Below are 15442 nucleotides of genomic sequence, written 5' to 3'. Positions count from 1 at the left end.
AACAAAGGCAGCTTGCAGCTTCCTGCACAGATGTGCATAGCACCACTAGCTAATTAACAATCAGATTTCTCTCTGTGTGATGCCAGCTTTTATACAACCCCCTGTAACTGCATACATCCTGTTCTGCGCTGGAACTTTATCTTGTTACTGAGTAATAGACATCTTCTGAAGAGTACCGAGGACGCAACTCTAATTGTAAGACTGTTAATTAATTGGATTTTGTCTCTTAGGAACATTTTTCTTTTTCACTTGATTATATCATGCTCATTTCAATGGATGTAGAATTTTTTTATTTTGATGATCAATATTGATTTTATGTCTCTCACTATGTTGCTCTTTAATTCTTTGAGCAAAGCTTAGAAATCTCTCTCACTCCTGGTTGTACAAGCATATGCACTTACACAACTGGTTTATTGCATCTTCTTTATAAGGATGTTTTATTCTTGTCACCAATGTGTGTATTTTTTTTAACTAAACTGCTTGAGTACTGAAAAACGCTACAATACCACTAGCTCAAACATTTGATTGAATTTGATCTATTAAAACTCATATAATTTCAAGAGTTTTCCAACCGTTTTTGTGCAGTGTTACGTCACTTAAGAAAAAGACGAAAGCTCAAATATCGTGTTTTAGGCCGTCCATAATGGAGGCGGAAAAAGTTTTACATGGATTGTACATTTTTAGTTTCTGAAAACCTGTAACAAGCTGAAAAGACCACTTGACACACAAAATAAATACAAAAAATATTTAAATATTATTTAAGACCCTTTAAAATAAAGCTTACCCTTTGCCATCAACCTCCAACAACTGTTGAGTCCAAAAGGGTATTGAACGGAGCGACTGCAATTGTTTTCTCAAATTGATTTTGCCAAGATGGCCATGGCTTCTTCTTGTTCAAGAATTAGCTACTTCCATAACTAATTTCTCTCTGGAAGTAGCACACCGAGTTGGGGCTCATAGACAGCTTTGTTTACAAAAGTTGGAAATAGCTGGTATAGAAATGGATCCATACATTCTTCCCCCAGACATGTTTGTTGCTTTATTCGAATCGGTGGCTTTGCATGTGACTCATATGGACTTTCTTCTGAACCCTTAACTACGCTTAGCTCAAGAAAATATCGCCAGAGGTCCTGAAAGGGTTGTCCTTGGAAACTTAAAATGGTTTACAAGTCAGTCATCATCTTAAAACAGGAACTCCTCCTGGTCTCCAAAAATTGCTCTCATTATTTAATGCTAAATGAAAAATACTTTATTAGGCTAAATCCCTTCTTGCTAATGAACACTTTGAGGATGTTTTAATATGAACTTATGTTATACACTAACAGTTAGAGCACATTTATCTAAGTGGCTACCAATAGGCCTCTAAATACAGACAGGCAGAAAGCTTGAGAAATGGATTATCATAGTCTGCTACACAAAATTGTCCTGAGATTTAAAAACACAGAAAGTCCAAAACACTGAAGCCTGCTCATTGTTATCCCTCTTCCACTTCTTTCCTGTCTACCAGACATCTAACTTAATTTGATCAAACTCCCCAAACCTAAGCAACTTAATTAAGCAAAACAAAGTGCATGCTGGAGGGGAAAAAAATTAGATCTCAATTTGTGCGTGACATTCATCATCTTTGTTTTGGTCTGTCTCTTTTGGGTGCCTCTCAGGTGCTTGATTTTGCAAGTAACAGTGTCCAAACTTAAAGTAGGAAAAAAGTGTTTTTGGTGTGTGATGGTGACTACATTTATTTTGTTCTGTTTCATTAGAGTAATTTGAGGGGAAATCTCAACTTACCAAAAACCTTTCTAAAGATTCAGTGGACAAAAATGGAAACTTTTTTTTTTCTTTTATCATTTAAAAAAAAAGAAAACAAGTGATGGTACATTTAAAGCGTTGTGAAAAGTATTTACAGAGTCTTCAACTTCAAGAAGGACAATGCAATTAGGATTTCGTGATGATGACAGTGAGTCCACAGTTAAAACAGTCACAAGATTTCAATCCAGTAAAGAATTAGGACTTTGAGGACATCTTGTTGCTAAACAGAGAAAGAAATATATACGATATTTCAAAGTTTGGTCTTTGCTGGACCTTCTTAGAACATTAATTTCATGAGAACTTTATCTGATAGAGATAAGTTATTAAGCCTTGCTATTTTTTTGTTCCTCATTTATCTAACCTCTATGGTTTATATGAATTGGAGCTAGCATTAGAAACTATTTTAGCATTCAATTTATCCAATAACTTTAGACTTTCATGAGATTTCAACCTTAACCCTCTCAGGCTCAAATTACTTGCAAAGACTAGCTAAGTAGCACTGAGCTGTTGCAAATCTGCAACATCTGCCTGGTGAGGGTTAAAGGTCTTTGAGCATGTCTGAAGAAACAGTTGGATAAAATAATCTGTCTTAATAGGATCATGTGGCAGTCATCTTTCAGTAAAACCAAAGAAAGACTCGAAAAAGATGACGAAATGTTCCAAAATATCTTGTATACATAATCCCATGTTCATGTTGTTTATGAAAGACCAACAAAAATTTGCCTTTCAAAATAATGACAGAGACATAAGTCACCAATTTTGCCTGGAATTCATAAAACCAAATTACTCTGATAACTGTGACCAGGGAAGAACAGCAATTGACGCATTTAACATTCCCTGGAGAAAACAAAAATCCTGCTCAGCTTATCTCACACCAACACCTTTAAACTCCTTAAGAGACATAAACAAAATGTCTGTCGCTCGAGTGTCAGTATTGATAAGCCTGCATGAGCTGACATTCTCTCTTACAAAAATCAAGAGAAGCTGTAATAGCTTGCAATATTAGATATGGTGATACAGCCTAAACACTTCAGGGGATCAATTTGAGAGACAATCTTTGCAGGGGGTTATTGTACATTATCTGTCTTCATTTGATTATTCAGACAGCCAGAAAGAGAGTTGCTTTGTTCTGTGGCTGAGGACAGTCAGTGCGCTGTGGCGGTAGCATGTCTTGTTTGCTGAAGTGATTCTGGGGCGTATAAAAGCCAAAACATCATGAAACTAATGCAATCCAAGTAACAAGCAGCCTTTGATGCCTCGTTTGATGGCGAGCAGATGTTCCACCGATGATAGCGCTCCTCTCAGCGTGCGTAGTGTTTTTCTGGATGTGCCGCGTACATGCGTATACAGTTTTTCACTAAAAGCCTAACACTTCCTGTCTTCTTTCATTGTGTACAAGTGTAAGTGCCGTAGCAGGACACAATTGTAGAGTCAGAAATGTGAGATCAAAGGTAAAGAAAGAAGAGACAGAAGATGAAAGAGGACAATCAGGCTGAAATGAGGGGGTTTCAGCCTTGCTTTCTGTCATTGCATGGAAAAGGAAATGTTGTCAGTTTTTTTTTTTTTTTTTTTGCTTGATGGGCCCCCTGTCCAGGCAAAAAAGTACCACAATCATCCATTTACACAGTTGTGGTGGATGCAGTGTTGGACATTGTGAAAGCCTAATCGGACTTCTGATTGAACTGCAGCTCTGACACAATTGAGAATAAATGTGCAACTTTGATTATGGGCAACCTTTTATCACTTTAAGGTTCAGTATATAGATAAGAAGACATCGGCTTTAATAAATGGCCATGATGAAGAAAGACTTTCTTGCCTGATATTTCTTACAAGAGCTTGAATGTTGCAGTAGGCGACTAAGCAAGTTAGAAAAACAGATGATCCAATATGGTCCAGTAGGCAATTTATTTGGCCTTTTTGATTATTTTTTTCTCAAAGAGAACCTAGAGAGCTGCTTAAGCCAAGCAGAGATGTTTTTTTCTCTTAATTGCAAACTGGAGGTCTACTGAGAAAAAATGTGAGGAAAAACAGATTTTAAAAGACCAATTAAACATTTAGAAGAAAAACTGATTAAATTCCCAAAACTGCTGTGAACAGAAAGCCAGAAAATCTATTTATTTACCAAATGATTCCTTAATACTATGTTCCCCTTATTCATGCACGGCTGACCCAAAAGTACAAAGACAAAAGACAGAGCAAGGTAGTTGCATTTAGAGAGTATGTGTAACCTGATGCTGAATGATATGCAAGCAAATTTAAAGAAAAAATTTAAAGGGGTAACATTGTGCACTTTTCAGACCCATACCATTTCATAGCACAATTTGTTTCTTTCATCTATGGGCCATATTTTTTCATTTGTTTAATTGGTCTTTGATTGAGTTACATGAGTATGCTGTATTTAACAGCACTTAATTTCCCTTTGGGATCAATAAAACATTTTTCAAATTGAATTTAAATGAATGCACTGCACCTCTGGCCATATTTTCAGGGTTCACTGTCCAGCTGAAAGGCCTGTCAGTTTAGGTGTAGATGTCAGTTGTGCAATTTTGATTTTCAGATAATTACTGAACAGCGTAAGACTCCGATTTTTTTAGGTAGATTCAAACAAAATTGAATCTACCTCTGCAGTTCATGCTGCCAAATACTGCAGAGGCCTAACTCTTTAGTTCATCTCTGAATTAAAGATTTGGTATCTTAGTGTACCTTTGTGCCACAGAACACAAAGATACACTAAGAGAGACAAGCTGCTTATAATAACTTTATAGATTCATTCTACAAATTTCTCTTCCAAGGAACCTCTCACAGCAGGTAGTACTGCATTCTCATGAGAAAGAAGTCGCCATAGAGAAGAAAACAAATCTTTTTTTAAACATATGTTATTCTTTATACATTTAAAATTTGCCCTTGAGTAGCTGCCCCTGTTGTCCTTTGGTAATTCAAGCAGACTTCAAAATTCTGTTCTTATGCCCGCAAGGAGCAGGTATCACTCCCTGAGCTGCTGAAACTATCATCTTTGAGCTTCCATCTCTCGCTGCACACATGCACAGCAGTTTAGCTGTTTGACTACATTCATTATTTGCCTGGAGGCACATCAGTGATGGATCAGCGTTGTGCACGAGCGCTTTCAAAAGAGCACATTCTTGATATGCTTTAATATTTTCTGAGAACTTTAAACTTATAGTTTTCATTTTTTACCCAGCGGACTTGAAACGAGTGTGGCTCAATGTAGCTCCTACAAACTGAAGGACAAACCTTTGTTACTTTATACTCAAAACTGTCTCTCTGGGATTAAACTATCTAGGCCATGAAACCACCCTGACAACAAAGGACAGCTGTAATTATATTGACTAACTAGCTTGTTTTTCTATGGTATGTGTGGATGTACAGCTGCAAGCATCGTCTTTTACTTCAGTAAATATAGTTTGATCTTCATCTAATTCATGCTGCCAAGTTCATATAGTCATGACAAAAAATGTCCATGATAAGAATGTGGCAACGCTACTTCAGCAGTATTGTTGTAAATGCAATACAAATGTTGCAGCTATGAAATGATGACGTCACCTTCATAAGCAGAGTGTCAATAAAAATTCACTCACCTCCACCTAAAAGATTCTCAGACAAGCTGATTTACCTCCAACTGAAAATCCATCAAACTCACATAAAATAGAGTTTCCCCTCTATAAAACTAAATATCAGTTTTCCACATTTGTTTTGCTGTTCTGGTGTATATTGTAATTTAACAGGAAACATTTTGTGCACATGACTCAAAGAAGTCAAAGTAAGCTGAGTCATGCTTATGTGTTCAATTAGGATTAGTCTTCATGAATGTTTGTGACTATCATCATGAAGTGTTATGCGGTAAATAATGACTATTTTAATCGAGCTTTGGATTAAAAGTGTCATTAATACAGAATGACACCTCACTTATTTTCTGTAAGTCATAAATCTTATGGGAAACTATAAAAAGTGATAAGTGTTTTGGTATTTCTGTTGCACATTATAAGAGTAGATCTAATAAGCTTTTTTGGGTTTTTTTTCATTGCTACAGGCTATATTTCTAAGCACATGCATGAAAGTGTGCATGTTGTTCTTGAAAACAGTGCAATTGAACTTAAGATTTATTTTAAACAAACAGAATTACTAGAAATTGAGACTCATGGGTAACTTCAGCAAGTTAGTCATATAAACCATCGTATCTCTTAATTCATTTCACTTTCACGAAGAACTCAATAATGACAATATGCAAAACCCCCCAGAATCTAATTTCTCCTCTATCCGTCTGAATTACAATGCTGTCATTATTATTCCAATGCTGGAATTATACACTCCGTCAGCTGGAATAAGCAGTTTCCACAGATGAGCTAACTTTGTGTATGTGTATGCATACTATCCTAGCTTGAACTGTAGGTGTTTGTGCGTGCGTGTGAATTGTGTGTGTTTGCATTGTGATTGTGAAGCGTTTCCATCATAAAAAGCACAAACACAAGCTGTCACACTTGGAATCGTGCTTTCCCACATTAAAAGGTTAATTTTATGGCCCAGGGGAATTACAGCAAAGTCACAGTCTGTGTCAGAATTGAACTTTTTAATAAAAGAGTAACAAATGTGCAATGTACCACACTGCAATGCAACACACTATTAAAATTTAAAACAGCATATGTGATTGATTCTCCTCTGGGAAATGTCAGGGCTTTTGGGTTTTGCTACATTCTTTGGAAGAAAACTATAGTTGGACAATATGCTTTTTTTCTGTTTCCGTTCATCTGTGCTTACATAAGGACACTGCCTGGTGTTGTCAACCTGTTCTTGTATCAGATCTGGTGGATGTACAGTCACAAAAAGGCTTATGCCATACAACTCCAAACTAATGAAACACGAGGTGAACTGAGGATACTTACTCTGTGAGCAGCTATGCAGAAACATTCACACATATAGCGAGGTACGTACTGCTCCCTTCTGCTTATCTTCCATTAGTTTGTTTTTTCAGCTTTGCTTTGCTTTCCAAAGAAAAGCAAAGCACCTCTGTGAAATCATCTTTGGAGCAGTGTAGTAAGGAATCTCAGATATTTTCAAACCGGGTCTTCAAAGTGGTTTGTGCATAATTACCTCATTCAGTTCAGAGCTACACATCCGCAGCCCAAGGTGTATCTGCCTGTCTGATTCTGGGCCTCAGACACTTTTCCATTATTAAACTGGTTTGGCTTTTGTTATGCACACAGGAATATTTTAACACTGTCTTTATAGAGTGAGCTTTACAGAATGTGTCCTGAATTTCCAGGTCTGCATTGCAGAACATACCATTTACTGGTATTTGCATCTATAGTAAAATGGTTTCAGGCTGTAATGTCTATGGTCACCTGTCCTGCTTTCATTCTGATTGTCTTATTAAAGTTGGCATTAAATACACATTTTATCTGTTCTTTTTCCAGGATGAAATAAGTATACAATAGACAGAAAATTCAAATTTTACGGATTGTTTAAATATATTCGCACAACCCCAAAATGTGTGGGAAATGTCTCTCAGAAAATAGCAGAAAAATCATGCGCTTTTTTATAGCTATGGGTAAGATCTGGCATGATACTGGCTGGATATTTGACTCTTCCTTTTCTCAGAACTCAGCGAGTGTCTTCAATTGGTTTCCTGGCACAGACTTGGCTTTTAAGCGTGGACCATAAATGGAGTTGAGGCTAGGGCTGAGTAACTGCAGTGTGTTTTATCCATTCTAAAACCAGTTCCTGTGTGTGTTTGTGATCCAATTATTCCCAAGCTTTACATTGTCAAACTCAGATGAAAAAGTTAGAACCTATCCATTCATCCATCCATGTTCTTACACCCTTATCTCACTGGTGTCTGGATGGGTCATGGTGCCTATCTTCAGCTTTGAGTTAGAACCACAGATCTCAAACTTTAGTGAAATTTTGGTAACAGTTATGTACAATAGAAATATAGCAGCACACAAAAGGATGAGCACATTTCCTTCAAACCTCTAATAGAAGAAAAGATTATTAGAAATCGTTAGAAATCAAAATGTTTCAAGACCACCACTGCAAATTAACAGCAAGCAGCTAGAGACACCAAATTGAAAGGTTCAGAGCAATGATGTCAAACACACATCAAAATGTATTTTATAAAGGCTAAAACAGATAAAAAGAATGATGCCAACATGAACTATTTTAAAAATCTATACTGTGTTTAGAAGCAAATTCAAATGCTGGGAAAACAACTCATTTAAATGGTCTTCATATTCTGTATTTTAAATATCCACCTAAAAGTTAATGACTACAAATTGTATTGCATAATGGATTATTTAGCTTACCTGGTCTTGAATAGACCAAGTGGTAAAGAAAGTGGAGAATGAATGTTTGTGTTTTCTGGTGATCATTTTTGTTATATTACAATTTAGGAACGCCATGTGTAGGAATTTCATTTTAGTGGCTCTTCAAAGACCAGTAAAAGCATCACAGAGGGAAGGGTTTAACCTTTTAACTGGAACAGTGAATGCTCCTTTGAAAGTGTCTAAAAATGAAAAATATAAAAATGAGAGAGCATAACCTCAGTTTACAGCCTGCTTTTCTTCAAACAGCTTTATGCCATGGATGTCATTTATTTTGGTGCATTTACTCAGAGCATGAGCTTCGATTTAGACACTCTCAGAAGGTAAGCTGGGTGGAACACACTGGTTTCTCTATTATGACCACACACTGCATTAAATTAGAGAATGCAGCAGGTTGATTTCAACGCAGAGACCAAAGGTTGTTAAAGTGGAACGAGATGGGTGTGAATTAATCAGTGGTTTCACATTGGGGACCATTTATTATGACACTGTTTCTACATGTTAAAACACCATTTCTCTACCCTGTGATGGAACACATCATATTTATATAATTAAGTTTGGATGGTAGAAGAGTTAGACTACAATCAAAAAACTAGGCCTCATGTTCAGCCTGTTTTTCACTTGCTCAGGAAGGAAGGAAATGTAAATTTTAGAAGTAGATCTTTGAGGACGCAACATTACTGGATTTGGGTAAACACAAGCTTGTTCAGAATGCAGTTCTCTCTGTCTTGCAGGTGGAAATCTGCAAGACAAAACCTCAGACTGGATCCCACCCACAGCCAGATATAAGTTTATCTGTATCAGTACTGGAAAAGGTCCAGCAGTCAAAACAGGGTTGCAAAAACAGTGATTTCTATGGGAGTAGTTATCATTGTTATTAGAGTCTTTGCCTATTTCTAAGACCAATTTCTATCTGTGCCAGAAAGTGTTACAAATATTAGCTTTTTTTTCTTTATTTGACATCTGGGCATAATAGGTTAGTAAAATATGCCCAGGTTGGATAATAAGAGCAGGGGCCAATTTATTAGTGATTTCTATAATGTTGGTGGTCATTGTCTAAAATAACAATTTGTAAGAAGTGAATTTTGTTCATAAAATATCTCAGCTATTTCTCAACAGTCATAGGTCAAAAGAGTTGTCACTTTTTGTTTACATAAAAGCTTTCCAGAACTGGTTTCCGAACAACCCTAGATCAAAATAATAGAGACAAAAATAACATCACAAGTCAAGTGCAGATCTCGGCAACATATTGCAATTGGCATTTTTTGCATTTATATCTGAGATGTGGCCCTGTAGTCATTAGCACATATGAAAACACTGATATCTACAGTTGAAACAAGATACTTACACATAAAACATTTTTCAACACTAATATTTACTTTTAATAAATTATTTAGCTTTTAAGAACGGATAAGATTATCTAAACTATTTCTATTTCCAAAATATCTGAATAATGAGAGAAAATATGATAAACTGTTTTCAAAATAGTAAGTGTATACATTCTTAATATTTGACAGAACTCCTTTTTAACTGTATGAATGGAAAACCATCTGGATATTCTTCAATAAGGTTTTTTTCTGTAATGCTAGTCCATTCCTCCTGACAGAACTGATGTAACTGAGTCAGGTTTGCAGTCCACCTTGCTCACGCACATTTTCATCAGCTCTAACCACAAATTTTGTATGAGGGTAATTTCTCGGTATGATTGTGCTCTTTGCCCATTTGGAAGACCCATTTGTGGCCAACTTCCTGGCAGATGTCTTCAGATGTTGCTACAATATTTCCACATAATGGTCTTTCATGATGATGACATGTATTTTTGTGAAGTACACCAATGTCTTCGGCAGCAGTGGCATTCTCACAAGATACTGCGACACACATACTTCATTGTTCTGATGCTGTTCTTAGGCTTGAAGCGTCCTCTTTTTTTCCTGCTAATGCAGTCATCCCAAGGCGAAGTGAACTAAGCAGCTGTTCAGGGCCCCCAGGCTTTGAGGGGCCTCTCATAAATGCTTGAATTTTAGCACACACCATATTGTAATATTTGTTAATTGAGAATAGTTTTACATTTTATTTATTTGACTACTTCAACGTAGATAATTAAAAAGTTTTAAACAATTTTTGTCATGTAAACTTATGATATAAAAGAATCGGTGTGTTTATGTTATGAAAGTGTAAAAAATGTGTTTGAGCATTGCTTTGTTCAAAAGTACATCTCATCAAATAATAACTGATTACCTACCATTGCCTTTAAGATAAATAAATTAAACTTATATTCCTCATATTCCACTAAATAAATGTTGAAATGCTGTTGGTGGTTGTGATGATTTTCATAGGACGAGGGGGTCATCACACCAAATTCTTCCTAAGGCTGTCATGGTGTGTGTTTGTTGAGTGGAGCCAAATGCAGATAATCTGAGGCGACAAGTTGATTAGATTAGATTTAACTGAAATAATAATGTGAACAAAGACTAAGAAGGACTGAACTGAAATACAACAGAAATAAAAGCAATCAAATCAAAGCGAAAGAGACTAAGGAACACAGAATAACAAACAACCCAAGATCCTAACAAAAGATCCAAACAACCTTGGGTCATCCCTGCCCAATTGCTTCAGTGATTATTATTTTTTATCATATCAGAAAATATATCTTAAAAATGTACAATTCTCTTTTCTATCTTTGTGCATTTACAAACTAAAATCAGAGTTCTTATGTTTCTTATAGAGTAATGGCTTCTGCTTCATTGAATGACCTTTCAACCCAGGTATGTGCAGGACTTGTTTCACTATGGTTAATTCCACTCTCTTATAATGTTCAGCAGGTCTCTCTACAACGGTTATTCTGTTGATCTTAGGCTAATACACATAATTCACACAGAAACACCTTCATCTCTGAGACACAGAACCTGCCTCCTTTCTGAATGCAATCAGGGCAAAGCATTCCTTACAAAGAGGTTTACAAAGCTATGAAATCCTCATCTAGGCTTTCCAAATTGTTTACAGGCATGCATGCATGTGTGAGTGTGTGTATTAACTGCTTAAAAATCTTTCCTACTGGCCGTTATTTAAGAAGCAGTAGCACAACTGACTGGAAGATGTCATCACATTATAATCTTTTTCCCTCCACCTCCTTCCATCTCATATAACACCTATTTATTGCTACCACAGCCTTTCATTATTTATCTGCTTCCTTTGACATTTGGATTGTAAAAATCTCTTTTTCTACTCTCTTGTCTTCTCTGCTCTGCTCTCCTCTGCTCCCTTCCACTCCCCCGATGGCCAGAGGGCACAATCACACAACCTGAAAGCCAATCAAGGAGCTTATTAAACATGACACTCCCTGAGCACACTCAATATAGACGAAGGACACACGCTCTAAGGTCTTTGCGCCAATTAGGAAAATCAGATCAATCACACCAGTCAATGTGAACCCTTACTGCCACGCATTATCTCCTCCAGTCACTAAGCCGCCTCGCCTCGCTTTGAAAATGCATCTGAGCCCCACGCACCAGCACTGCCTGTTGCACACAATAATGCACAGCTTGTCTCAAAATAAACAAGGAAGAGACAGTTGGCGTCGACACACATGCATGCGCTCGCACTGCACTCCAGAAAGCTACTCATCATAATTTAGTAGCAGCATTAGACACTGAGGGACAATAAAACTCTGTCTAGAATCCAAGACAAAAAAAAAAAAAAATAAGTTTCACATTTCTCCACTCAAGGGGCACACATGGCCACATATTCTCAGTACTGCTGAGCTGCTGCCAATCCTTTCAATTTTACTTTTCAAAATTCTGGTAATTCACTTTTTGTGTAATGACAAAAATCATTATACATTTGTATGTATCAATATCAACAGATGAGATTTTTGACATAAATTATATTGATTTTATAATGCTGAGCTTGTGATTCCTCACACAAGAGTGAGGAGAAATTAGTAGAAATTAGTTTTGGGGTATGTCTCCACGAGCTTAGCAAATTCTCGATATCAGACCTTCTGTTCATTATTTTTTCTAAAACAACTCAATCGCAGTCAGACTGGAAAAAGAGCATCTACAAACATCAGTTTTCAATTTTCAGTACAGACTCTCAATTAGATTTAAGTCTGGACTGTGGCTGGGCCTTTTGACTCTATGATATGCTCTGATTGAAATCATTCTATGATCTGTAAGCTTTACATTTTCCGATAAAGATGCCGCTACCGTCCTTCACCAAGTTGTGATTTCTAATGTTAGTTTTTCCCCACATATAATGTAAAGTATGGATGCAGGGCAGCTTGCAGGCAGAAGTTGTTTTTTGTGTGTTTTTTTATGGTTTGCTTTTTGCAATAGCCCTTTTTCAACATATTTTTTTGTTTTGTTTTTTTGTAGCAGGCAACTCTCAGGACAATGCAAGTTTTCTATGCTGAAAATGTCAAAGAGTTCACAGGGGAATTGTCCTACTAGCTGTCTACAACGTCTTCACACAGTTTTATGTGACATATTCACCTTGTGCAGAATATACCCCATACTGCATCTAAGTGTTAGGCTTTAATTAAACTAATTGAGTTAATTAAAAGTCACCCCTAGAAATTTGCACTTATTTCTACCTTAATAGGAAGTGCTGGATCATCTCCTAAAATCTCCTCAAAAAATATTTTTTATGCCACCTTTATTCCCTGAAAGTACAGGGCATCATGGAAAATATATGTATATAAATTGAAACATATATATTCATGTTCTTGGAGGAGTGAAGCTCCATCTCCTCTGCTGATAACCCCTCTACACTTGCCTCTCAAGTAGCTGATGTAGTGCAACATGAAAAAAAAAACGACGTTTTAAGGTTGTGTCAAAAGCTTGTTGAGACATAGTAATAGGGCTGCTCATCTGGTGATGATGAAAAAGAGAGATCTGCTCAAAAGATCTAATTTCAGAGTCAAAGCTTGGAGTGCTGCAGGCAAATCTTAAGCCCAGATTCCCAAAGAGCACCAGCTCCCCCTACAGACAGGCTCAGAGTGATCAACATTTACAGGAGAATTTAAATCAGGCTCAGCTGTTCAACAACCACTGCCCTTTGACTGTTCATTAAAAAATACAATAAAATCCTAAATCAAAACTATTTGATTCTTCTACTTTCTTCAAAACAGACAGTTACTTATATGCTTTAAAACAAGAATAGATAACCAAGTCCCCAGGCTTTTTAAATGTTTTTCTAAGGATAAGTTGTAAGGACATAAAGGTAAATGTGACTCAGAACGTCACATGACTTTGCTATAATTTCAATCATGACTTGTGAAAATACTGAAATTACTTTTATATTGTATTTAAGTTGTTCATTCATCTTCCTTGGTCTGTACTTTGACATTTGAAGTAAATTATACAACTTTTTATCTGTGTACATCGCTTTAAATATAACTGATGTTTAATTGAAGGCAATGTCAGGTATTGACCCAAATGGGGTTTGAGATGGTGATAGTCGTAAAGCAGTTGCAAAGAGTAGCCTGCAGCTCTCTCCGGAGCTGCAACGGTACTGTTTTTATATTAGTGGACTTACACATTGGGCTTTTTCCTGCCATGCAACCGACTTGAGATGTACGCCATCTCTATCAATCAGAACTAATGAAAAAGTAACAACCAACAAGAAATTAAAGAGAAATTTGGACAAAATACTGGTCATACATATGCTGCTTCTAATGTGCTATTGTGTTATCATTAAAATACTGCAGAACGTTCTCTGCATTGCACATCCCAAATTGTTTTGATATTTTATTCTCATAAATTATGTAGGAAGAAGAGCAAGGTCTCTCTGCAACGCAAAATATTTTATTTTCCCAGAAAATTTAAGAGCAGGGCTTTACTGAGTTGCATAGTAGACATTCGGTCACTTCAACACCTCAATTAGTCTTTCTCTCTGGAGATAGTTTTCACTTTGTGGGTCTTCCATAGATATTCCAGTTTTCTTCTCACAACTTATAAACACCAACAATGAGTTAATTGGAAAACCCTTACTGCCTTGAATGTTCATAATTACTCTTATAAAAATATAGGTCATATCTATTGTTTCAGCAAAATGTTGCCAGCCTCTGTACACTTTGCTCTTCAGCATACCCCGCTCTCAGATTTTACCACTGCATGGCTAAGTTGTTGTCATTGTCAGTCTCTTACATTTTGTTTTGATACCAGATATTGATGGATGGATGATTTATCAGCATTGGCTGTAATGTCCTTTTCTATCCGGCAGATGGCACAATCACACCAGAAACAAGTATTATTCGGTTTTCCACGGTGACTAGTTACTACCACAAATTTGTTAAAATCTCACAAACTACACCGTTCAGTAAGAGGTAAATCGGGAAATTTCTAACTATTGGTCACGCATCGCTGTGTGTAACCTCGTCAAATACTCCAAAAAGTAACGAAAGGAGAAGAAAGAATATATTAATTTATTTGCATTATATGAAAAAAAGTCTCACTGCTATAAAAACACATGACAAACTCCCATATATTACATGTCCACATGATATGTTTCTTTTGATATAAGTCTTGAAGACAGCTTGGCAGGTATCCTGATCAAACTTGTGCAGGGTGTGGTAAGACCAAAAACGAAGGACGACCGGAGTGAGCCAGCTTCACACAGCCGACCTGCCAAATAAGAAACAAAACACGTAATTAAATAGGGGGGATGGGGGAGAAATGCCCCATTAATGTATGCTTGTAATTGGTAATTCCCAAATACATTAAGCTGAACTCTGACGTCATATTACCATTTAAGCCAAGTCCAGCTTTTTCTGCGTCTCCGACAGTTTATCCTGCAGCCGCTTCTTCCTCCAGTCCAGGAACCTCCTCCTCATTCTGTTGGCCTGCCAGCCCGTCAAGAAACCCACAGCGAAAGAAACCGCCACCGCGACCTGCAAGGTCCTCTCCGACACGTCTCCCATGTTCACCTCTGGCAGCTCGATGGGCGGCAGGATACCGGAAATGACGACTTTCTACGCAACGCGACGTAAGTGTCTTTTCAAAGTAAAAGTTATTTTACAGCTATTATTTTTGGCTTTACTCAAAAGTTACTGACAAAATTGGGGGATAAAAAAAAACTTTTATACTAGTAATTGCAATTATACGTTATTAGTTAAACTGCCATTTTATAAAATTTCAATTGAATCTGAGCACTTAACAATTTTGTCACAACTACAAACTTCAATAAATTTTATTGATATTTTATGTAATAATCAGAAACACAGTCGAAAGTGAGAAAAAGAAAGTCGTTTTCATTTTTTTAACAAATAAAAATGTATGTTAGCCTTTTTTTAATGCAGCCTC

The 15442-nt window shown here is 36.6% G+C and overlaps 1 protein-coding gene across 1 annotated transcript; it reads right to left on the bottom strand.

The window, feature by feature from the left end:
• Positions 1–14546: 14546 nt before the first annotated feature.
• On the bottom strand, positions 14547–15093 carry LOC129369107 (mitoregulin-like). The gene is made up of 2 exons (XM_055044434.1): positions 14887–15093; positions 14547–14764 (listed from the first exon to the last, which is right to left on the bottom strand). Exon 1 carries the CDS (start codon positions 15058–15060, stop codon positions 14890–14892), a length of 171 nt encoding a protein of 56 aa, XP_054900409.1. The 5' UTR covers positions 15061–15093; the 3' UTR covers positions 14547–14764; positions 14887–14889.
• Between the last annotated feature and the right edge of the window lie 349 nt (positions 15094–15442).

This window comes from Poeciliopsis prolifica, unplaced genomic scaffold (genome assembly GCF_027474105.1).
Source record: "Poeciliopsis prolifica strain line A6 unplaced genomic scaffold, Auburn_PproV2 SCAFFOLD020, whole genome shotgun sequence".
NCBI classification, from domain to species: domain Eukaryota; kingdom Metazoa; phylum Chordata; class Actinopteri; order Cyprinodontiformes; family Poeciliidae; genus Poeciliopsis; species Poeciliopsis prolifica.
The sequence above is the reverse complement of the archived record's forward strand: the minus strand, read 5'-3'. Positions and strand labels throughout refer to the sequence as shown.